Source organism: Ursus americanus, chromosome 2 (assembly GCF_024610735.1).
Source record: "Ursus americanus isolate L20-20 chromosome 2, mUrsAme1.1.p, whole genome shotgun sequence".
NCBI lineage: Eukaryota > Metazoa > Chordata > Mammalia > Carnivora > Ursidae > Ursus > Ursus americanus.
In genome coordinates this window covers 102521560-102546037 of record NC_142128.1, presented here as the reverse complement: position 1 = coordinate 102546037, position 24478 = coordinate 102521560, and the positions used below count along the sequence as shown (strand labels likewise).

The 24478-nt window shown below is 51.1% G+C and overlaps 1 protein-coding gene and 1 long non-coding RNA gene across 3 annotated transcripts in view; both read left to right on the top strand.

Annotated features, from left to right (window-relative positions):
• Nucleotides 1-24478, top strand: part of KIF26B (kinesin family member 26B) — a 422711-nt gene that overhangs the window by 337140 nt on the left and 61093 nt on the right. For both annotated transcript variants that reach the window (XM_045796283.2, XM_087859572.1), the window contains 4 exons: nucleotides 5967-6173; nucleotides 10576-10669; nucleotides 11786-12048; nucleotides 14741-14924. In XM_045796283.2, coding sequence (XP_045652239.1) covers nucleotides 5967-6173; nucleotides 10576-10669; nucleotides 11786-12048; nucleotides 14741-14924 — 748 coding nt within the window. The remainder of the gene's footprint in view (nucleotides 1-5966; nucleotides 6174-10575; nucleotides 10670-11785; nucleotides 12049-14740; nucleotides 14925-24478) is intronic.
• Nucleotides 19533-21029, top strand: LOC148110699 (uncharacterized). The gene is made up of 3 exons (XR_015723283.1): nucleotides 19533-19714; nucleotides 19859-19927; nucleotides 20044-21029. It is a non-coding gene; the product is annotated as an uncharacterized LOC148110699 (long non-coding RNA).

Genomic DNA, 24478 nt, shown 5'->3' with positions numbered 1-24478 from the left:
CTCTTCTCCCCATCTTCATTGTGCAGGGTGGCAATCCGTGGAGTACTTGTCAGGCTTCGATGCAAGGTAATTTACCCAATTTCCTAAAGTTTACCCAGGCCTGTTCCAGATTTCAGCCTCTTGACCCCAAAGTTCCCTCCAATGCCTGTTCTCCTCTTGCCTGAAACTGGGGCTACTGGGCTCCAGACTGGACAAGAGCCCAGTTGCAGAGTGTGTGTTTCATGGCTTTTTAAAGAGGGGTCTCCCCACCCAGCTTCGATCCACCTTCCTGCAGGCCCGAGAAGGACCCTTCTCTACCACCAGCAGGCAAGCAGTGCATAGGCGGGAGAGGCCTTACTGCTGAATGGAGGGGGTTCTTCACAATCTGGCTCACCTGACACCTGTCCCCAGGAAGCTCTGAGAAGCCAGGCTAAGCTGGCAGCCCCAGACACCGTTCGGGTGTCGTCCGTGCGTGGTCCTACCAGGAGGAGCAAGATTATCTTCTTGTGGGGGATGCACATACTTGAGAACCTGGGATCCCGCATAGACGGTTTTCCTAGATGACAGCTTTCTATAAAAGAGGGTCTTCAGTGATGAATGCCAGAAAGATACGTGCCTAATTTTTACATGATCACGGCTCCTGTCTTCTCGTTTTGGATAACCAGGTGGTTTCTTATGGCGCCTTACCGAATTCCGTGGTGTGTCTAGAGCTGGTATTTCTAGATGGTCACTAGACTGGGTTACTTGACTTCTCAGAGTTTCGGGTGTTAGGCACCTAGGTCAAAGGCTGGGAGCAGTAGGGTGGTGAATCCCCCGGGGCAGGGAGAACCCCACGATGGGGTGCAGAAGACACGACATCCAGGGTCAGGTTAGCACGCTGAGGTTTCTGTATTTATGTGAAGGTGGGCTGCGAAAAAGGAAAGCAACTTTCCCTTGGTCCTGTTGTTTTCCAAACCAGACAGCACCTCCCTGGTGACAGACGGGGCCTGCGTCTGCCGGACACAGATGCAGCATTCCCCGGGCGTTTGCTATTTAACGACAGATCTACTATTTAGCTTTGCAGTCGTAACACATGAGTGAGCTTTAGCGGTAAGCGGGCCCTTATTAACAATAGTGCCACATGCCAAACTGAGTGCGTCGGAAAGAATTCTAATGTAAGGAGTGCCCACGGCTGCTTTGCTCAAAAAGTCAATTTTGTCTCTTGAGTGGGTATTTCAAAAGAGAAAATAACCACAATAACCACAACAGTATTCCTACCTGATTCTCAGAAAAATCTCCAGTTGTCACTTACCCAGGATTTACCAAAACTCAGGCGAAAGAAAGAGCGGGTGGAAATTGGCAATCCCAAGCTTCGCCTTGGATCTGTAAGAATTGGGGGGTCCAGGCGAAGTCTGCATGGCAGAACGACACTTTCTCTCTCCAGGCCTCTCATGCGTGTGGCATAAACCAGGAAGGATCTAGTGACTAGGTCTCCGGAAGCCCTAGGTCAAAGGTGGTGGAAGGATTGCCAGAGAACCATGACCTTGTGCTAGGCTCCTGAGGGCGTGAGCTCTCACAGCACTGCCACGACCGTGGGTTCAGTGTGACGGTAATCGTTAGAGACTACTTTGTGCCAAGTGCATAGCACGGTTATCTGCCTAATAATCACATAAATCCTTCCAGATAATGGAAGGATTTCCCCTTTACTGGTGAGAAAACTGTTCAAATATTATGTTCATGGTCACACAGCTAGAAGGAGCTGGCGTCTGACTTTGAAGTTCATGATCTTTCCAGTAGACTCACACCCTTCACAATAGTAATTTTTAAATTTATAAATTTGTAAAACACTAAAATTTTATATTAATATACTATCACATAATATAGTTATTATAAAGTCCTAACAGCTAGAATTTATTGAACACTCATTACGTAGCAGGCACGGTTGTAAGGGGTCCTATCGGCGTCTGCTCTTTTTACGATCATGACAGCCCTGCTGGGAGCGTACGGTTCTTAGCACGAGTTTCTAGATGCAACACGCAGGAAGTTAAGTCACTCGCACACGGATACACATCCATGAACAGCATGGCCAGAGCTCAGACCCGGGCAGCCTGTCTCTCAGCCTCCAGGCTACGCTCCATGAGGTCGTAGGGAGGACATGCCGACAGCGGGTGTCCTGAACCTCAGAGCTGCTCATCTTCGACGACGCCTCCGAACCCCACATCCCACGTCACTCTGGACCCAAGAATGACTGTGTCTTTGGACGTGTTTTTAAACCGGCTCATCCATCTGAAATACGTTCCCAGATACACCGCGCTAAGAGATGGGGCCTCTTCTGCATACACTGCCAGAGTTCAGTCCCTGCTGCCAGTACAGCCCTGAAATAGGTCTGTCTCCGTCCTTCCAGCCTGGCCAATGTTGCCCCAGCCTGCTAATTGGTGTGAGGGACCTCACTCCCAGAGGCTGCCTGGCCCGGAGCAGCGTGCCTCTCGCCTCTCTGGGGAGGGATCCTTCCTTGCCTGCAGACCCCCTCCAGGCTGCGTTCCCTGCTGGGCTCGCAGGCTGTGGCTGACAGGTGCACCAGGCAGGAGCTTGGGGGACCTTCCCTCCTCCTCCTGCATTCCCCAAGCACTTCCTTAGTGAGCACATCTCATTACTGGGCTCCATTTTCTGGTCTCACGCTTAAGCTTTCTTGTGCCACCACTTGTCACCTTTCCCAGCCTGGCTTTTAATAATGTAAATCTGCCCCCCCCCAAGCCTGTCTGATGGCATCACTGCTCATTATTTGCTGTCTGGTACCACATACGCTCACCCACTGGCACCTCTGAGAAGCCAGCCGCCCAGTGGCCCAGCCAGGCTGAACGGGTTTCAAGCCCTGCTGGGTTTGGTGGGAGGAATGGTTCCGTCTCTGGCTCCCTCCAACCCAGGATGCTCAGCGGGCAGCTGGCTTTGGACAAGTCACATAAGTGCCCAGCACCGAGTTACCTAAGCCTCCTTGGTTGTAAAGTAAGGACGATGGTAGTAATAATCATATTAACATTTCCCTAAGAAAGCTGTTGCAGGGAGTCAAATGGAGATAAGATACAAGAAACTCCTCTGTAAACACAAAATTTGGGTGGATTTTGAAGAGCCTATGACATTGGCTTCTGATTTGCCTTGAACCATTTCCAGACGTGTGTTAGGAACCGAAGAATAGATAGGGAAGGTTTAAAGATCACTCTGATGCGCTGGGATGAAGACAAATATGATACCACCTGGTGTTTCTTGTTAGGTCCATCTGACTTCACCTTGACTCATTTCCGTTGCCAGCTCAGGGACCCTCTCCGCTCCCCAGAGCTGCCGGAGGGAGGAAGGGCTAAAGCAGGTGCTGCCAGGAACCCACCAGATCGGCCCCCAAAACGAGAACTCCTGGCAGGAAGGCCGGGGGACGGTCTTGCTCACGAGTGGTGTTGGCGAAGCACTTTAATTACAGAGGATTAAGCAGGGAGTGGAGTGCTGGACAGAAGGGATAATGACACCAAGGAAGTCAAGCAGAAAAACCCAATTTCCTTCCTTTAAGGGGAAAAAATACATATCCATTTATTGAAATGAATTGCAAAGGAAAGAAGGAGGGTAGCGTTTCCCCACCCTGGGTGTTGAAAGGGCCGTGTATCTACTTGGCCAGACCAGCGGCCAGGGTCTTCGAATGCAAGTGCAGGCCTGGAACTTCATCAGGATGCGGGAGCAATCCCCCCCACCTGGGCGAATGACTCCCTAATTCAGCCCCCGCTCTCCTGCTTCTCCTCGCAGGCCCTTGCCTGGCTTAGCTCATATTTTATATTCAGCACCTCTAGTTACCCCAAAATTGCATGTGAAATTGTGAAATAGAAAAGCAGCGGGCCATGTGACTCCCATCAGTTCTGCCTGGTGCCGCCTCGTCCCTGACTTGTACGCTCAGAGGCCGGGCGAGGGGATTGGCTTGCAGAAAGCCCAGAGGCCCCCAGACACCGACCGAAAGTCGTGCTCGGAATACGTGCCCGTGCCCTCAGCACACCTGCCGCGTTAACTGGGGCAGAGCTGTAGGAGTGAATGGAACCGAAATAAGATCAGAAACATTCACGGTGAACGGGAAAATGGCCTGAATGGAAGGTAGACAGATGGGGCAATTTATTGTCATATACGCGGTGACTGTTCTGACAGGAGCCTGTGAGGACCAGCGCCTAATACCACGCACTGTCCGCAGTGACCCCCGTGGCATCCTGTTTGTGACTCGTGGTACCCAGCGCCAGGGCAGGGGTTCTAAAACCTCACCGTTAACACTGTAATGAGAGAATGCGAGATTGTCACCATTCACAGGGAGGCGAGTATGGGGGAGGGAGGAAGAGAAGGAGAAGAAGGAATCGAGCACCCACCCTGGGCCCAGTTCTTCACATGTCAACTCATTTCATTCTCCCCACAGTCCCATGAGATAGGCCTCATTGTCCCCATTACACAGGTGAGAACACTGAGGCTCTGAGAGGCTGGACCACGTAGGTGAGACAGCGGTTGCCATGATGGAAAACGTATGGGCTTTGGCATCAGACAGAGGTGGGGTCAGAGCCCAGTCTTACCACTTACACTTTCAGGGATGGGCGGGGGCAAGTTCTAGAGCACCTGTTCTCTCCTCTACAGCCCCGGCACAAAATAGACCCCCCGGACATGCAGGAATCATCACATGACCTCCCGGTGGGAGAACCAGCACTTGAATCCCAAAAGGTCGACCTCATCCCAAGCGTGGGCTCCTCCCACCATGACACCGGGCCCCTAGATCCAGGGAAAAGACAGGGAAAAGACAAGCAGAAAGATGCCTTCCCTCCATGCTGCACAGGACCGGGGATTCTCTGAGCATTTCTGCCCGTTCGAATATTTCATCTAAAAATTCACAACCCCCTCTCCCCAAAACCACATGACTGACATTTCATCAGACCTGACAATTGATCCGAGGAGGAAGGCAAGACACAGAGAGGAGCTTAGAAAGAACCTATATGTTGCTGCAGGATTCGCCACGTGGTATTACAAAAATCACCTGTCTCCGTCTGTCTGTCTGTCTGTGTGCCGCTATGTATCGCCAGCCTTCGCATCCCCAGTGCCTACTTCACCCAGGGCCTGGCACACGGCAGGTGCTTGACACATTTGGACTGAACCAGCCACACAGGGACAAGGGCGGGGAAGGGAGCCAACGCCGTCGGGTTCTCCAGGCCTTGCGCCCGCAGGGCCGTGTGTGGCTTCAGCCTGACTTCTGCTCACCGCAGGGCTCTGGGGCAGGCAGTCTCTTTCTGTGAGTGCTCCGTGTGGCTGCAGGGGTGGAGTGGGTGGTCACCGTCCTGTCTGCTCCGCGGTCGATGACTCGGGAGGCGGCTTAAGGACGCTGCTCCTGTTTCCCGCCGAGACGCGCTTTCGTTCCCTGAAATGACAACTTCTATGCACTCACGTAATGGGATCCCAAATAACACATTTCAAACAAATCTTTTATCACCATTGCTCCTTGGAACACGTTTCGAATGCTGGCCATTAAAAACGGGCCATCTCACCAGCCTTTAATGATGACACTAATCACTGTGGGTTTTTGTCTCCAAGAGTCCTGATGAGCAGAAGCCAGGAGTAAATTACGGGGCTAACTTTTATGTCCGTGGGTTATTGATCTGCGAGGAGTTCCCTTCAGGGGAACTCCTTCAGCCCTGAGACCTCAGCCGTCCAGATGCCCTTTTCATCTCTGTAACCGGGCTACCAGCGTATGTATGGTTTTCAATTTGTATCAATAAGAAGACAACACGATGAGCTGTTTCCACAATGAAGCAATGGACGTATCAAATATTCCACCTGGTAGCTATAAATAAGTCAGTTTTCCCTCGGCCCATCGAGGGTCATCATGATTTGCCAGAAGGTTCCCTGCCCCCATGTATGCTTACGTCTCCGGAGCTCACGAGGCGGCCCCTTCCGGAAGTATCCAGTCCTCTCACTCCATGTCTGCTCCTGCCTTTGTTTCTTGGCAGGTGAAAGTCATGCTGCGCATCTGTTCTACACTGGCTCGCGATACCTCAGAATCCAGCTCCTTCTTAAAGGTAGACCCACGGAAGAAGCAGATCACCCTGTATGACCCCCTGACATGTGGAGGTCAAAACGTCTTCCAAAAGAGAGGCAACCAAGTTCCTCCTAAGATGTTCGCCTTTGATGCTGTTTTTCCACAAGATGCTTCTCAGGTGGGTGTCACCCTTCCCGTCCCCTCAGGCTCAGGCGATGTTGATTGGTTTCCAGAAGCGCTGGCTGTTCGAGAGGGCCTGTGAGCCGGGGTGTCTCCCAGAGTGCTCTGATGTGTCCCTTCCTCCATCCCTACGACTTCTGGAAACCAGTTGGAGCTCCATGGAGCAGCTCAGTCCTTTTGCATTATTGCTGTCAGACATTGGGCGGGACCACTGTGCTGGGCTCTCAATAAAACCCTGTCCTTGGAGAGAAGGAAGAGGAAGCCAGTCAGCGATGGCTGATAGAAGCCAGGAGACGGAAGGCAGAAGGGGGAGTTTTAGGAACACCTGCTTCGAGGTGGTGGCGTCCGTGGTCCATGAGACACCCCACCACTCCTGCCTGGGCTTCTGGGGGGGTGGGTCAAGGAGCTGGGTTGGAGTTAGGCAGGGTTCTAGGGCAAGTGGTAGGAGAGAGGCAGCCGCTGGCCCAGATCAGTTGAGTGGAGTGCAAGGGAAGAGAGGCTAAGGAGAGCCCTTCTGCGTTACAAGCCACCCTAGAATTGAGTGGCTTAAACCAGTGAGCGTTTATCATTCCTCATGAATCTACAGGCCGGCCGAGCATTCTTCTGTTTCTAGCTGGGCTCACGTATGATCGACAGTCTTGGCTGGATGCCGTCACGTGTTTGGGGACAGCCTGGCTTTGAGCTGCTCTAGAATCCACGCTGTCTATCATCAACCCGCAGGCTGTCTCGGGCTTGCTCGCACGGCTATGGCATGATCCAAGTATCCAAGCCTCTGGAGATGTAGGCTCCGAACTGAGAGCGCATTGCTTCTGCTGCGTTCTGTTGGCTCCGGTCTGAGGGGTGGGAGGAGACCCCACCTCTTAGTGGAGGAGCTGCAAATTCACATTGTGAGGGGCATACACACACAGGTGGAGAATTATGGCCATACCGCTACGACTATAATTTGGAGGCTTCTTGGGGGCCCAGGGTGCCAAGATTCCTGGACCAGAGCTCCTGGAGCCAGTCCCAGTAAGAACAGACGTCTACTGGAAGATTCAGCTGCACCATCTGGTGCAATTCATCTGCAATGAGTTGGTGCAATGGAAGCTTCTAGTAGGCACATAACCCAGATTATAGGTATACAGTGACCTACTTTGCCTGCATGTTGGCTTCCGACAGCTGCATCTTCCAGACACATTTCCAGCATTTCCTAAGATTTATATACAAAATGGGGTGTAACGGGGTAGCTGAACCTGGGCAAGGTGCTTATAGCTCCTGTTAGTTTCCTCCACGCTGCGTGTGAGCGTGGGACGCCATGGCGCTCACTCGGGCCCCGATAGTGTCCCCCAGACACAGCACATAGCATAGACTCCACTCATTAATGCGCTGAGCAGGTGGCTTCCCCGAAGAGTTTTACCGTGAAAGACAAAACGCTTTACAAGCCAGTCCGATGGTGTCCCTGTTACGGTTCTCGTGTGTCCTACCACCCATGGGCTCACTCACCCAACCCGAACATTGTGTCTAATACATGGCCCATGAATAATTTAATTAACACAGGTACAAAATCTTTTCCAAAGCAATTCTAAGTTGTAAGCATCCCCAGGCAAACCCTAAATTCAGTGTGGACGATGGGTGAGTTTTAGATTCCAGAAAAAAGAGCCATTTTTATTGCTCATGTTTGCTGACATTCCACACTTGGTTGCAGAGCTCAGATGCTCGATGCCGTAGTCACGCTGGCTTCGGAATGCTTTACTTTGTTAAAATGGCCAGTATTATAATACACCGCATTGCTCTGTTAGAGGTGCGGTTTTCAGGAAGTTTCATATACACTAACCCACCTGACTCTCCTCGAAGTCTGTGCTGTGAAAGAGGGAAGCATTGCTCTGTTCACGTCACGCACAAGGAAACCGAGGCAAAGCTTAGTCTCGTGCTCACAGTCTCTCTCCTGAGCAGACAGCTGTCCTGGATCCTTCGCCTTCAACTCTCTGTCCTGCTCCGTGTGCCCTCCCACCATCCTACCCACGGGTTTCCAGCAGTGTGTCCTGGGGCGGGTCGTTCCACTGCTCTGGGCCTCGCTGTCCTCATATGGGCTGTTGGGGTTCACGGAGTAGACACACACGAGACACTGGCGGAACAGCGAGGGCTCCGAACACGTGAGTGCTTACGGTTACATCGTCACTGATGCCGGGAAGGTCCTGCTGCGGGTCACGGTCAGCCTCGGCGCCCCAGCGCTGAGCTCCCTGTGAGCCTCCGAAGCGGGAACATGGACCGCGTAGGCCTCTCTCTCAGGTGCTTGTTGTGGCTCCGAAGGAGCAGACTCAGGCCTCGAGGAACTCGGCTTTCTGTCAGTCTCTCGGGACAACAGTCCTGAGGCCCAGCAATGACCAGAACAGCCCCTGCTCCTTCTTGCCCCTATGATCTCTCCTTAGGACCCTGGAGAGGCCTTGGCAGACGCCCGCTGCCCACTCCGGGGCAGACCTCTCAGGCTCTGGCTTTGGGAAGGTGTTGTGGTCCGTTTGGGGTGCTTATAATCTACAGAAATTGATTTCTCACAGTGTTGGAGGCTGGGAAGTCCCAGGTCAAAGCCTGGCAGATCTGATTCATAGCTGTCCTCCCGCTGCAACCTCACATGGCCCTAGGGAGCTCGCTGGGGCTTCTCTCCTAAGGGCACTAATCCCATTCGGGAGGGCTCCACCCCATGACTCAGTCACCTCCCCAAAGGCTTCACCCCCAAATGCCATCATATTGGATGTGGGGTTTCAACATGGGAACTGGGAAAGGGAGGAGGGACACAAACATTCAGTCCCAAGCAGGAAGGGGGGTGGGGGGACTGCCTGCGGACCTGGCCCTGCCTCAGGGGTCTGTGCTGGGGAAGGCTGCCTGCTTCTCGAGGCCCAAGGGGAAAGGCAGCAGGACGCCTCCAGGGGCCACTGTCAGCTCCTAATAATACGAGACGGACAGGTCACTGACTGCTCTGTTCTCAGCAGATGGTGGGCAGGAACTCTGCAAGGGGAGGCCTGTGAGGCCGCTGCTGTGTCTCTGTCCTCGGGCCTTTGCACAGATGATAAGATGATGGCCGTTTGGTCCACACACAACCAACTTTCTCCCTGCTGCCCTTGCATCTAGTGTAGTCTATCTCAGGGTGGGCTCTCAGCCCCCTAACCCCCACCTCGCTTTATGTCCAAAGAAGGTGGAGTTCATTCAGCCATAGCTGCTCCCCGCTCTGCAGAGCTGCCTGTGACAAATTCCGTCAAGATTCTCCAGCTTCTCACTGCAGAGGTCCTGGGGGTGTGACAGATCCTGCGGTCCCCACGGCAGCCTCGTCCTGCCACTTCCTCGGCCCAGGTGGAACCCCCCCCCCCCCCCCGCCCAGTGGAGTTGCTGAGGTGACCACCAGAACGATCGAGAACGGGTGGGAGTGTGGTTTTTCGATTTTGGTTTGGAAGAGAGAATCGATGTCCTCACCCCTGCAGCCACGTTCCGGGCAAGGCCATGGCTCTCAGATTCCTGCCGGGGGGCACGTGGCTCTGAAGCCTCCAAGGGAGTCCTGGACTTCTGACTCTGCCGGGGACAGCACACCGCACGTGATTTTGTCCTCCTGCCGCCCAGAGAGAGTTCTCAGATCTCCAAGTGAGGCCACAAACTTCACTGAGTTCTCATGGTTTGCGGAGCGCTGTATTATTGGGCGTTAATGGGAAAATGCAAAAAGGCATCAAGAGCCTGGCCGTGGTCTCGGGGTCAGATACTTGTGGGGGAGCTGAGCCCTGTGGCCCGGCCGAGGAACCCCCGTTGTCATGTTGTGACAGGTGGCCTTTGATATTGTATGTCGAATCTGCGCGGAGAGAAAGAAAAGGCTGGTTTTGAAGAGAAGGGAATGTGAATCAAGAAAGAGGAAGGAGGTTGGAGAGAAAGTGGATGTAGATCCCAGGCCTCCTGCTTCTATTAGAAATACAGCGTTTCCCAAGGTCACTTTCCTGAAACGGCACGTCATCTTTTTCCCACTAAAAAGCTTGGTCCTTATGTTGTGTGTGTGTGTCTGTGTGTGTGTGTGTGTGTGTGTGTGTGTGTGTGAGTGAGAGAGAGAGAGAGAGAGAGAGAGAAAGGATCCAGGTAGCAGATCATGGAAGGGCCTGAGGTCCCCAAAAGCACCTTGTGTCCCGTGCCAACCTGTTCCCGCCTGGCCTGCAGAGACAGCAGCTGAAGTGCACCGTGTATTAGCAAAAGGGTGGTGTGCAGGTCATGTGTGTAGGGCTCGGGCTTGCAAGAGGTGGTGGTCCCGGATGGTTTTGAGCACCCCAGAACTGCATTACAGCCTAACCCATCATAACGCCAAGACCTTGGGCCCTGAGCCCCAGGGAAGGGGGCTACCACCTCCATTGCTACTGTTCCACTCACTGCACATCTCTTCTCGCGTCTGCCAGGCTGAAGTGTGTGCTGGAACCGTGGCAGAGGTGATCCAGTCTGTGGTCAACGGCGCGGACGGCTGTGTGTTCTGTTTCGGCCACGCCAAGCTGGGTCAGTGAGAAATGTCCTTGCTCCTGCTGTTTGCACTCCCAGGCACGCGGTCTGGTCTTCTGTTCTGGTCCCAGAGTCTGCAGATGACAGGGAAGGTTGTCTCCCTAGGTGCCCAATTGAAGAACCACCAGTCACCGTTTCTGCTTTTGAAATGTAGTGTGGAGACCCAGTCTTCTAGGAAAGGGGTGGCGGGGTCCTTCCTGCTTGGTCCAGGTCAGGGGCACACCCAGAAAGCCAGCAGGAGTAGGGACACGTTCCGAGGAGGGGCTCTTGGGTTCACGGTGGTGGATGGAACCCACAACAAGCCGGAGGGGCAGCCTCCAGGCCAAGCCCAGAACCGGGTCAGGACCCATCTGGGGAGAGTGTCTGACAGCCAGCCTCTCTCCCCAGCCTCCGGCCTGTGTGAGCAAGAAAGGAGAAGGGGCCAGGGAAGCACCCGGACAGGGGTTTGGATGACTGGACCCCCTTCTGGTGCCTTCCTAATCCTGGCCTGGGGCCATCTGCTCAGCAGGCCTTACCTCACCTGCTGGGGAACTTAGGAATTTGGGGAACCCCAGAAGTGCCCCACGGCAGAGGTTCCCACGAAGGCTGTGCCATGAGGGAGGCCAGGTCGGGGCCGAGGCAGAAAGTTCATTTCAGCTCCCTTCGGTCTTCTTGATCTCTGATCAAAGCAACAATGCAGATTTTAATAGAATTTGCTCCTGCTATAAAAATATACACCGCGTTTAACTTGAGGAAGGATATAAAGCACAAGTCTGTGGGTTTCATCTGTGGGGTGGTGATAAAAAGAACCATCACAGGATGAAAGATCTCTGCCTTCCTACCACGTGTAAAACAAGGCGGCAACTGGATAGCGTGCGCTGCTTGGGATCCTCCTGGGGCTCAGTCGGGACTTAAACCCCGCCCTCAGTCTGGGCACCCACGTTCTTTGTCCCTAGTACTAGGAAATGGTCCTTGTCGTTGTCGTCAGTGCTTAGTGTTTCCCTCACCTGTTCCTTTCCCCTCTTCCCTTCCCCCAACTTCCCCGCGGAGGGGAGGGGACTGGGCGGGGGACACTTCATAGAATGCCCCCCCCGGCACTCACACTGTGTTCCTTCCTTGCCTCGCTCCCCCCAGGGAAATCCTACACCATGATCGGAAAGGACGATTCCATGCAGAACCTTGGCATCATTCCCTGTGCTATCTCCTGGCTCTTCAAGCTTATCAACGAACGCAAGGAGAAGACGGGAGCCCGGTTCTCCGTGCGCATCTCAGCCGTGGAGGTGTGGGGCAAGGAAGAGAACCTGCGGGACCTGCTGGCCGAGGTGGCCACGGGCAGCCTGCAGGACGGCCAGTCCCCGGGCGTGTACCTGTGCGAGGATCCCATCTGTGGCACACAGGTGAGTGGCTCCTGGCCGGGGCGCCGCAGCCCATGACCCCCGCGACGCCGGCAGGCTTGCGGGTGTTTAAGGTGGGTGGAACTTCAGGGCCTCCAGCGGCACAGCCCGCTGCTCACCAGCCTCAGTATTTGTACCTTGAATCTCAAGGACAACGAGCAGGAGCCGAGATGGTTGTAGCTTTGCGGGGGGAGGGGGATTGAATTCCATTTCTTTACGCCCCTTTCGAAAAAAAGAAAGTCCAGTCTTTCTTTTGTTTAAACAATAAGCCGAAATATGTACTGCTCTGCACAAAGAGCTCCAGCCGTGTCTGGGGCTGTTTATGGCTCTATAAACCACGTTTCTGGCACGGGCTGTGCCGCCCGCTTAGCAGGGCTGTCGGAAAAACTAAGAGCCACTTTCTAATTAGAACCATGACACTATTGCTAGGGCTGTGGAAGCCCGGAGAAGCTCCAGTCCACCTTTGCAGGGTGTGAGGCAGGGCCGTTCTGTGTGTCTGCCCCTCACTGGCTGACGATCGGGGGAGGAAGGGCTCTGAGCTCCCTCGTTCGTATCCAGAAGAATCGGTTCTTCCGTCTCCAGCAGGCTTTATTTCCTAGGTTTGTCTTTTTTCAGGTAAGTATTCATTTTCATGAGTCCCTGCCTCATCCCAGATAGGCTCTGTGTCCACAGGTGAGGATACCTCCCTGTTACACCCATCTGCTCACACCTGGCCACGTTCTTCCCCTGCTCCAAGCACCTCAGATCCTTCCGTTTGTTAGGAATCTCCTGTAGCAAAACTCACCATGATTTGCACGGTCCCACGTGACCTGCCCCCTGCCTACCCTTCCAGCGTCATCTCTTGCTGCTCCTTGTAAATCACACGCAGGTCCCCAAGGAAGCAGTGCCTCCACACATCAGTGTGCATAGGAGTCACTGGGGAGCTCGTGACCGTGCAGGGATAGGGCCCCTGGATCTGAGTTTCCCCCAAGCTTCCCAGTGAGTGACCACACTTTTCGTTGCAAGGCCCTCAGGTGCCAACCATCCTCCCTCTTACCTCGGTGCACCAAACACTCCTTTTCCCCTCTTGCTCTCCATCTGGCAAAGTCCCTATCCTTGGGTGGCAGCTCCATGTCACTTCCTCCAGGAAGCCCTCTGAGATGTTTCTCCTTTGTCGGTTGAGAGTGCCTGGTTAGTTCTCTACAGCAGCTAAAGGGTGGGTACCCTGTCTGCCTAAAATTGGCCGCTCGTAGTTTTAACACGTGCACCCGATAGCATTTGGACGTGGAATCTAATCAGAATGCAAACTCGTAACAGGTCATGCAACACTGAATCCCGCGGTTCTCGGACGGTAGTCTTCACCAGCCACCTAGAGAACTAGGAAAACCCCTCTAGAATTTCTGATTCAGGGGGCCTGGAACAGATCCCCAAAACGTGCCCTTCCGTCACGTTCCCATGTGACGCTGATGCTGCTGGTCCAGGGACCACACTTTGAGAAGCCCTGCTCAGTGGCATCTGCCTGCTGTTCCCTTTCTAGGAATTACCCGGATGTTCAAACATGCTGCAGCCTCCATTCACTTTTTTTTTTAATTTAAATTTTGTTAGTGAACATAGAGTGCAATATTGGTTTCTGGGGTAGAATTTGGTGATTCATCACTTACTTACAACTCCATTCATTTTTATAAAACCCTGCTGGTAAAGGCCCACGTAGGTGAAGGACCCGGTTCCCTGAAGGCCGAGAAGAACCGATCAACATTCTCTAACTCTTCTTATTGAAAAATCACAACAAATCTTCCGCTTAGCTTTCTGCCGTAGTAAGTATAGGACAGTGACCACAACAGAGTCTCTCTTTGAAGTCTGAGGATTTTGAAGGGTCCGGGTTCCAAGATCAGTGCTCACAGTTCAGAATTATAATGCAGAGTCAAACAGAAAATTGTCAGGATGCGTACCGACCCCGAGGCATAGACAGCGGACCATTTCTTGGAATAAATCAGATGTTTCCTTTCCTCCCCCCAAAAAGCAGTGTTAGTCAAATTCTGATATTGTTCTGATGAAGGTTTACTCTAATTTCCAAGGGATCTTGTAGGATTTAGATGCGTGGCCCACAACTTTATTAATAAACATGCCATGATCGTGAATTTGAAACTAAAGATAACAACAGATACTCCTTAAACAACAGAGATGAGACATTCAAGCATGTTGGGTTTTTTGCATCTTGTTTAAAACCACGCTCTCATTTGTAAGTCTAAAATTGGCTTTAAGTCGCTGGAGACATTGGGAGTGGAGTTAAAGCTAGCCAGGGTTGGTTTTCCTTCTTCGGGAAGCCAGTGCTGTCTGGCCTGAGATCCCATTGCAGGTTTGCAAACGTTCTAGTCTTTGAGACGAGGATGTGGCCGCGTCCCCTGGGTTTTCTTAGGTAGGTGCATAGCCCGGGGTGCGGCTTTGCTGCCCTCTGCAGAGGTCCGGCTGGGCCCCCGGCTCCCCCTGGTCACTGGGGTACGACCACTCACTCTTCACACCCACTAAGACTCAAATTGTGAAACGGGTAAAACTAGCTTTCATCTACAATCGTGAAGCAGAGAATTGCATGTGAGTCCAGGCCCTTGTTCCAGAATGATCTCTGGCCTCTGAGAGGCACGTAGCTTTTCCGTAGAAAGGAGGCGGCATGCAGGCCCTCCTCGGTCTGAGGCCTCGTCTCCCGGCTTGTGTCTTCCAGCTGCAGAACCAGAGCGAGCTGCGGGCGCCCACGGCCGAGAAGGCCGCCTTCTTCCTGGACGCCGCGATCGCCTCGCGCCGGGGCAGCCAGCAGGACTGTGACGAGGACGACCACCGCAACTCGCACATGCTCTTCACCCTGCACCTCTACCAGTACCGCATGGAGAAGAGCGGGAAGGGGGGAAGTAAGTGGGCGCCCGTCTCCACCCGCGGCCCAGCCCTGCCCCCCCCATGCCCGACGTGGGGCTTGAACTTGACCCTGAGATCGAGACCCTCTCCCGCCTCAGTCCACCGGCCATGCCGGCCAAGCGCCCCTGACCCTTTCTGAGCGGGGGGCACCGGTATGGAGGTTGCTGATCTGGAGCTCAGATGATGAGTCTGGACTGCACTTTACTCTGAACCCTTGGGGAGAAAAGGGTTTGCCGGGTGAGGCTCACTGACATGCGCATTGCCGGGGGGAAGGTGAGAGACAACAAGCTGTAAACGGAAAGACAAATGGTTAGTAGTACCTTTTTGTTCACACACTTTACGGGTGCTTTTCAGGAAAGGCCAGTGTTTACGCACCAAGCACCCTGGCGCTAGGTTGCTCATCGTTAGCTCCAGTCCGCTCTGTGGACCTGCAAGAAACAAAGGCATGTTTTTTAAATAGTCTCTAAATCAGACTTTGGAGTAACTAACCAGGTTCTGGCGGCCTCCGTGCCTCAGTGGCGTTCCTCTGTAAGACCTGGGGCGCAGGCCTGCTCTGTGAGGAGCGGCCCTCCCCGGGACCCCAGTGCCCTGGGTGCACAGTCCCCTCCGGGCTACACAGCCAGCACTGACCTCGGTGGGGCGCTCTACCCTTTGTCTGCCAAGTCCTGGACACTCTGCGCCCTGGGGCGTGTCTCAGGTGGGATTTGGGACCATGGGCCACGTGGTGCATTGACCCGGCTGGGCTTTTTCCCGTGAGCCGCAGGGCTGGGCTTCTGGGCAGCAGCTTCCCTACTCTCTCGATGTCCACTTCTAAGGGCTTGCAGAAGACAGGCAGCTGGCCCCCAGTGCTCGCTGAACACGATTGCCTCAGGATGCTGGGTGCGAGGAAAACAAACATTAGCCTGAGCTCGGCGACTAAGCCAGGGGCCTGGAAATTGTGAAGCTAATTGACTAACACAGAGGCAATCAACAAACCTAATTCTAGGCAGAGCCTGGAGTCAGGCAGCCAACTGGGATCGGGGGCCAGGCTTCCCTGTTTCTCCGCAAGTCGGCCTGTCGTCCAGAGGCCTGGAAGCCCATGTCCGCATCCGGGAGACGGCTCTCAGGGCTTCTCTTGCCCCCAGTGGAAACTCCGCCCTTCCCCAGTCTCAACGTCTCTGCTGGCCCAGTCGGCTGCCATTGCTCCTCCACCTCAGTTGTCGTTCTTTTAATTCAGGTGTCGTGAAGTCCAGTTCAGAAAAACTTACCCTTTGGGTGTGTTGTTAGATGAGTTTTGGCAAAACCATACAGTTGTGTGACCCCTGCCACCATTCAGATAGAGAACAAAGCCGTCAGCACTGAAAGCCTCGCTGCCCTTTCTGGATGCTTCCTTCCCCCGACCTCTAGCTCCTGATGACCACTGATCGGATTTTTGTCCTTTTAGTTTCGCCTTGATCCAGAATCTCGTATCAGTGGAATCATGTGGTCCCCACGTGTGGCCTTTTGTGTCTGCCTTCTTGCATCTGGCGTAACGCATCTGAGACTCATTCACGTTGTTGTGTGTCCTGGTGGTTTGCTTGTTTTTCTTTTTTTTTTTAAAGATTTTATTTATTAGACAGAGATAGAGACAGCCAGCGAGAGAGGGAACACAAGCAGGGGGAGTGGGAGAGAAAGAAGCAGGCTCATAGCGGAGGAGCCTGACGTGGGGCTCGATCCCATAATGCCGGGATCACGCCCTGAGCCGAAGGCAGACGCTTAACCGCTGTGCCACCCAGGAGCCCCGGTTTGCTTGTTTTTCTTGACGGAGCCTGGAGATTTGCCCCTACCTCTCCTCCTACGCCCAGGCCTGAGATCTCACGTATGCCCTGGTCTTGGGGGCTGCCCAGGAGTCTGGAGATACTGGCCTCACTGGTGGGACACTGGGCGCCCCGGGAGGCAAGCCAGCAGCAGCCTGGACCTCTCTTAACCCAGGCAAGGTCATGAAGGTCTGACTGCAGGGCGAGCAAGAGAGTTTGGGAAATTTCCACAGGAGACTGATTCTGAGTGACGGGCTCACACTAAGTATCACACATCCGTTTAGAAAAACTTTCTCAAAGACGGAAACAACGGATTAGGATAGGGATGAGAAGATCCAGACCTTTACAACTCGTCACAGAATTTCACCCCCTAACAGTCTGCGGGCTGGCTTTCAGTTCTGTGCGCACTGTTTTTTCTGTGTCTAAGCAGCATGAACGTGGGAGTCTGAGAAACGTTTTATTCTTTTAAGCTTTTTTAAAAAATTTTATTTAAGCTTTATTTGTTTTAAGTTGTTCTATTAAGTCAATAATAATGATAATGAGAACCTGCCGGGGGTGCTTGTACTTTCAGCAGAGAGAGACTCGCAAAAGATCTGAATTTTTAGCCAAATTGCTTCCAAATGGCGCTGAGTGGAAGCTCTCAGGAGATGGCATAATCTCGTTCTAGGTTTCAAACCGGGCTGAAAACAACTGTTTTCAGTTTTTCACTTTTTTTTTTTGTGGTTCTGTTCTCGATTTGGAACCCGAAAGTAGGGAGGAATCTTGAAAATAAACAGTTAAGTAAATGACTGCAACTGTAAGAACTTGAAATTCAGCTTCCCAGAAGTTCCGGGGTGGGGGGGGCCCTTCCCTCAACCCACCCGCCCTCCCCCAGTCGCTACACGGCCCGTCCCGGGCACTTACAGAATATTTAACATCCCATTCCCCTTCTTGCTGTTTATACGTCATGAAGGCAAATTGCTTTTAAATAATAAATTCGGGGTAAAGGAAAAGGCAAGTACAGTTAATGGCTCCCCAAAACCCTTTTCGGTACTTTTTAATGTATCTGTAGATGAGAAGGACAGCGGTGGGGGGACACCAGGAGACGTCACCTGCCTGCCACGGCACCTGGCTTCCTGGGAGGAGAGGAATCCAGGCCAGGATGTGCACAGCCAGCCTCCCGCCCCTGGCTCGCTTGAGTTCAGTGAATTTACATCTGCTTAAAATATAATGAGATTCGGAGTGTTGTTTAAAATGGAAATTTTTGTTTACTTATATATAAGTAATAATCCCTGTGGACCTGGCAGCTAGAACTCAATTAAAGGAAAGTTTATTAATTAGTTACCCTGCAGGGAAGCGGAAAGCGGAGCGTGCTGTTGGGAACGGGGCCGTCAGAAGCTTAGATGGTGGGTTTTGGGGCGGTCTCTGCCGCGAGAACTACCATGTGTATGCGTGCACCTGAATCTTACACGTGGTGTGTGTATTTTATATGCACATACGTGTACAGACATGCACGGATAAGGAGGCGGACAAAAATGTTTTAAATATGTCCTATCAGGATAGAAGAGAAAATTCTACTTTGGTGTATTACTGTTCTGCACATAGGATTAGTTAAGCTTAAAATATTTCTCTAGTTTAAAGGGTTTTTGGGGTCTTAGTGGGGCTGATTCTCCATCTGTTCCAGAGCCTTCCCCCTCTTTGCCAGTTCATCTGTAAAGGCTGAGAACACCCAGGGGAATTCCAGCCTCGGGAAAGAGCCTGAAGGCCCAGATCCAGAGCTGCTCCTCAGAAAAATGGGCCTGTTAGGAGTCTGTCCACACTGTATTAAATCAAATGGAACGTGTGCTAAATTTTTTTAAATCAGTGTATTTCTCTGTTACCTCATTTAGCTCTGTTTCTGAAAGAGAAAGACCATCCGCTTATCTTTCACATCAGCAGATGGTGTGAGTTCAGAGAAGTCCTCTCGTGCAACGCACGGTTAATTGAGAAAGTTAGTCAGAGGGGGGAATCCTGTAAAATGAGATATTCATGCCATGAACATTTTGTTCCAGCTTAAAACATACAAATGGGTATTTATTCATCCATCTTCTGATACCAGGCCATGGTTTTCTCTTTGAGATGAGTTTGCAACTTAAAGTTCTGCTTTTATAAACGATGCTCATATTAATAGTCTGTTTTTTGCTTTAAATTTCTTCTAAGTGATTCAAGAACTCAAAAGACATTTATGCAGCCAGCTGGTATTAGACCTTTTCTAGATTCTTAAATTTTTTCCCACTCTATAATTTCTCATTTCCACCTAATTCGGCATCTCTTATTTTTTTTAAAAAAAGATTTTATTTATCTGAGAGACAGAACATGAGCAGGGTTGGGGAGGCAGAGGGAGAGGGAGAAGCAGGCTCCCAACTGAGCAGAGAGCCTGATGCAGGGCTCTATCCCAGGACCTGGAGAGCATGACCTGAGCCGAAGGCAGACGCTTCACCAACTGAGCCCCCCAGGCATCCCTCAGCATTTCTTTTTAAAAACTAACTCATTTTAATCTCTTCTTTCCAAAGCATTGAGTTTAGTTTTTAAAGAAACATTAGCTCTGTTTACACAAGCATATCTTATTGGTTTGCATGAGATTTGCTTCTATTTTTTCCGTAATGACAAGTGGCATCCCTCGGTTTAGGAGGGAACCTATTAAGTATACAGCTCATTTGCAGGGAGCAAGAGAGCTCAGACATTCGAGAAAACAGCCAGCACAGGCCACGCGGATCCCACGTGCCGAGGGCATCAGTCGACATGCCCCACAGGTGATGGCCGCGTGGCAAGGCGGCCTTCCCAATGTTTGCTGCAACTGAGAGTCACCTGGGGAACTTTCCCGTGAATCCCAGTGCCCGTGGCGCCCCGCGGGCCTGTTAAATTGGAAAGCCTTGGTGTCGGAGCCGGCCATCCGCGTTTTCTTAGCATTCAAGGGGATTCTGATACGCAGCCAAGTTTGGTGAGCCACGAAGTTAGGAGAAGGAGTTAAAAGAGCTTCTCCGTGCTTTACGGTGAGTGCGGGATCTTCATCTTAGCTTCGGTGTACATTTTTTAGATGTTGGGCAATTTATTTTTTATTTGGGGGGGCGATTTATTTAACCCCTGTGAACCTCGTTTTCCTCTTCTGCCCCACGGAACCGATTCTCGCGTTACAGGACTGTTGTAGGAATTAAGTGCTAGTAAGAGAAGAGCATTTCCTGGCACCTCCCGGGCCCTCGGTGAATGTGAGTGAGGAGGGTGGCTCAGGAGTGGGGTGAAATTCGGACTGCTGCCTGGGGGGAGAGTAAGGCGTGTGGGGGTTTGGGTCTGGCCAAGCTCCCCGTTTACCATATATCCACAGGAGAGGAGTGAAGGGTAACTCCGGTCACCCTGCAGCTGCGGCCCCAGAAATCTGACGAGTGGGTGAGGAATCCGCTTCTTACCAGCTCGGACTGTTCATTGATCACGGAACTTTCTCGCCAGCCGTCTGTAGTAACGCGGGTTCTTGCCAGCAGCAGATGGTCGAGGCGCTCCCACCTCTTCCCTTCCACTGAAGCACCACGTGTGGAACCCGGAATTCTGGGGCTCCTGGGACTTGAGTGGGCTCGGCGGACAGACTCGATTTTCCATTGTCTGAATGTGACTCCTGTTTTGAGTCATGCAGATATAATTATAGGTATTTTATAACGTTCCTCCGCGGCACGGTCTAAACTGTGCCTTTTGTTCTCTGTCTTCTGTTTCACTCCGTGTACATTATGCATTTTATTCCATTACATCAAATGGACTATTAGAGTCTGAAAGGCCAAGCCGGTCCCTGTCTTTGCCCTTTAATCTGCGGTGCAGGTGGAATGGCTGAGCTGCTCCTGTCTATATAATTAGGTTGCGAAACAGATGATCTGTTTTGCTTTAAAAATATTTCCCTAGCACGCTGCCGTGACCTGATCTTGCATGATCCGAAATGGGATAATAGAGAAGTTACGTATTGTATCTCGTGAGGGTTTTTCCTGGGGATCGTGGAAGGTGAAGAAAATGTAGTGTCCTTGATGTGAACAGTTCTTGGCCATGGATGTACCAGAGTCACTGGCCCTGCCTGAATAGAAATGCTGGGCTTTCTGTAAATACTCATGTCTTCTAGATGTGGACACGGAGGGTGGGGCCCAGTAGAGGCAAAGTGAGGGGTAGGACAGTGATTCCCGAATGTCCTCATCCCATAGCATGAGCAGAGCCTCTGCCTACAGATGTGGGGGCGCCCAGAGACTGGCCGCAGGCTCATCACACATCCACAGGACCCAGACCCCCGCCCGTCCCTCCCCCTGCATCTACTTTCCCACCCACCCCTTCTCTGCTTTGCCCCAAGTCATGGTTTCTGCAACAGCTTGCAGAAGTTTCTGTGTCTACCTTTGCTGCTTGCCTTCCACGCAGAGCCGGGGGGGGGGCGGGCAGAGGGCACAGACGCCTTCCCAGAGGCAGAAGGAGCTGAGCCACCCTGGACGGTGGGAATCCGGAGGCCCGAGGAGCCAGTCTGCGGCTGCCTGGGGAGTGAGGGGAGTGGGGAGAGGATCTAGAAGCTGGGGTCACGTGCTGGGGGTGCACTCCCCTCAGAGAGTGGGGCCGCGGCATAAAGGGAACCTGGTGCCCCTGCCGTGTCAGGAACTGGCTGAGGCCACGTGGGGCAGGATGAGGAGCACGGGTCTTGCAGGGGGGAAGCCCAGCTGCCCCCCGGGACGGTCATGGCAGTTTTCCTGGTTGAGAGCAAAATAGGGGCAGCTGGGAGGCTTGGTCGGTGAAGCGTCTGCCTCCGGCTCAGGTCATGATCTCCGGGTCCTGGGATAGAGCCCTGCGTCGGGCTCCCTGCTCAGTGGGGGTCTGCTTCTCCCTCTGCCCCTAGCCCGTGCTCTCTCGTGATCTCGTGCATGCTCTTTCTCAAATACATAAAATCTTAAAAAGAACACGATAGCCTTAACAAGATACACCTGAGACAGTGATCCCATGTCTGGTTTTGCCACACGTATGTACACCCATGAAAGCGTCCGTACGATCGAGAGAACGTAGCCCTCACCCTCAGAACTTCTCTGCTGAAGTGTCTTTTGACACTTTCTGAACTTGTTTTTGTCTTCTAACTCGGTTTTGAGAGTTTTTCATATACTCTGGATAAAAGGCCTTTATCAGATATGTATTTTGCAGATATTTTCTCCCAGGCTGTGGCTTGCTTTTTTTATTCTCCTAACCACGTATTTTGAAGAGCAAACGTAGTTCATTTTTACGAAGTCCAGTTTATTTGTGTGTTCTCTTATAAATCACGTTTTTGGTTTCACAGCTAGGAAATCTTTGCCTAACCCAAGATCAGAAAGGTTTCATACTATGCTTTTTTTCTGGAAGTTTTATAATTTTAGGTTTTATATTTAGATCTTTGATTCATTTTTTTAGTAAATTGTGTAACGTGTGGATTAAAGGGGTTTTTTGGGCATATATATGTGTAGAGAGAGGGAGAGAAGGCAGTATCTTCAGTCTGATAAAAGTGTTTCTGAACCACCTGCTAACATACTGGTAAAAGACCTGTAGTTTTTATATATATATATATATATATATATATATATATATATATACATCTGAGAGAGAGCGTGTGTGAGCAGGGGGAGGGGCACCCGTAGAGAGCGAGAGACTCCCAAGCAGACTCTGCCCTGAGTGCGGAGCCCAGGGCGGGACTCCATCTCCCGACCCTGTGCTATATATAATGGTTCCAGTACCATTTGTTACAATAGCTATTCTCTCTCTACTAAATTACGTTTGTTAAAAATTATTCACATTTGTGTGGCTCTGTTTCTGGACTCTCTACTGTTCCATTGTCCTGTTTCTCTTTCCACCGATACCACACTGTCTTGGTTTATGTGGCTTTATTATAACCTTGAAATCACCTGTTCTATTAGCCTTCCAATTCTGTATTTGTTTTAAAAGTTGTTTTGACTATTCTACGTCCTTTGCATTTCCATATACATTTTAGAGGTGGCTTCTAAATGGACTTTGTAGCCTCGCTTTCTACCGAAAAAGACTGCTGGGATTTTGATTGGGGTTCCACTGAATCTATAGATCCCTCGGGTGAGAATTAACATCTTAACGGCAGGTGAAGGCCGTTTCTCTCCCTGATTGTTACGTCTTCGTTACTGTGTCAGCAGCATTCTGTAGTTCTGTGTGTAGACCTGTCTTCTGTGCAATTCATGCTGAAGTACTTCATATTTTTATACTGTCGTAAATGGTGTTTTTTAAGAAGATTTTGAGAGAGAGAGCATGAGCACAAGCAGGAGGAGGGGTCAGGGGAGAGGGAGAAGCAGATTCCCTGCTGAGCAGGGAGCCCGACGTGGGACTCGATCCCAGGACCCTGGGATCATGACTTGAGCTGAAGGCAGATGCTTAACTGACTGAGCCACCCAGGCGCCCCTGTAAATGGTGTTTTAAAATTTCCATCTCTAGTTGTTTGTAGCTCGTATATAGAAGTATAGGGGTGCCTGACGGGCTCAGTCAGTAGAGCATGTGACTTTAGATCTTGGGGCTGTGAGTTCAAGCCTCACATTGGGCATGGAGCCTACCCCCAAAAAAAAAAATACGGTTGATTTTTTTTAATATCTGTTCATCTTCTGTCTTGCAACCTTGTGAAGTTCCCTTTATTCGTTCTAGTTGCCTTTTTGTGGATTCTGTTAGATTTTCTATGCAGATGATTGTTAGTCCGCAAATAAAGACTGTTTGACTTTGTGCTTCCCCACTGGGTACCTTTTCTGTTGTCTTGACCTACTTACTGCTACGACCCCGAGCACAACACTGAATAGAAACGGTAAGAGTGGGCGTTCTTGTCTCGTTCCTGATCTTAGAAGGCATTTGATCTTTTACCGTTAAGTGTGATGTTAAAAGTGGATTTTTCAGAAACTCCTTATCAAACTGAGGATGCTGCCTTCTGAGCAGTATTTTGCTGAGAATTTTAATCTGGAATGGATGTTGGCTTTTGTTAGATGTTTTTCCTGCATCTACTGAGTGAATCCTGTAGTTGTTTTCTTTTTTTCTTTCTTTCTTTCTTTTTTTTTTTTTTTAGTTAATATGGTGAATTACATTAGTGTTTTGTTTTTTGTTAACCAACCTTGCATTTCTGGGATAAATCCCACTTACTCGTGGTGTAAAGTCCTTTTTATATGCTCCCAGATACAACTCCCTAATGTGGTTCTCTAATTTGTTTAGAAATTTTGCATCCATGTTCACGAGGGATATTGGTCTTTGGTTTCCTGTCTTTGTAATTTCTTGATCTGTTTTTGGTATCAGGGTAATCCTGGCCTCATAGAATGAGTTGGAAATATTCTCTCCTATTTAGTTTTCGGGAAGAATTTGTGTAGAATTGGTATAGTCTTTTCCATTCTTACACTTTATCATTTCTTAAGTGCTTGGTTGAGTTTTCCAGTGTGGCCATGTGACCCTGGAGTTTTCTCTGTGAAAAGGTTGTTAACTGTTGTTAACTCCAGATCCTGTTTCTTTAACAGACATAGATCTATTCATCTTACCTGTTACTCCTTGAAGGAGCTCTGGGACTTGACATCTTTCAAGACATTTGTCCATTGTTCCAAGTTGTCTAATTGACTGGTGTGATATTCCCTCATTACCCTTTGTATCTGTAGAAACGGTAGCAAGTCCATCTCTCACATTCCTGACGTGAGTAATTTGTGTCTTCTCTCCTCCTTTCCTGATCGGCTGTTCTAGAGATTTATGGAAGAACCAGCTCTTGGCTTAATGGATTTTTGTCTACCGTTTTTATTTTT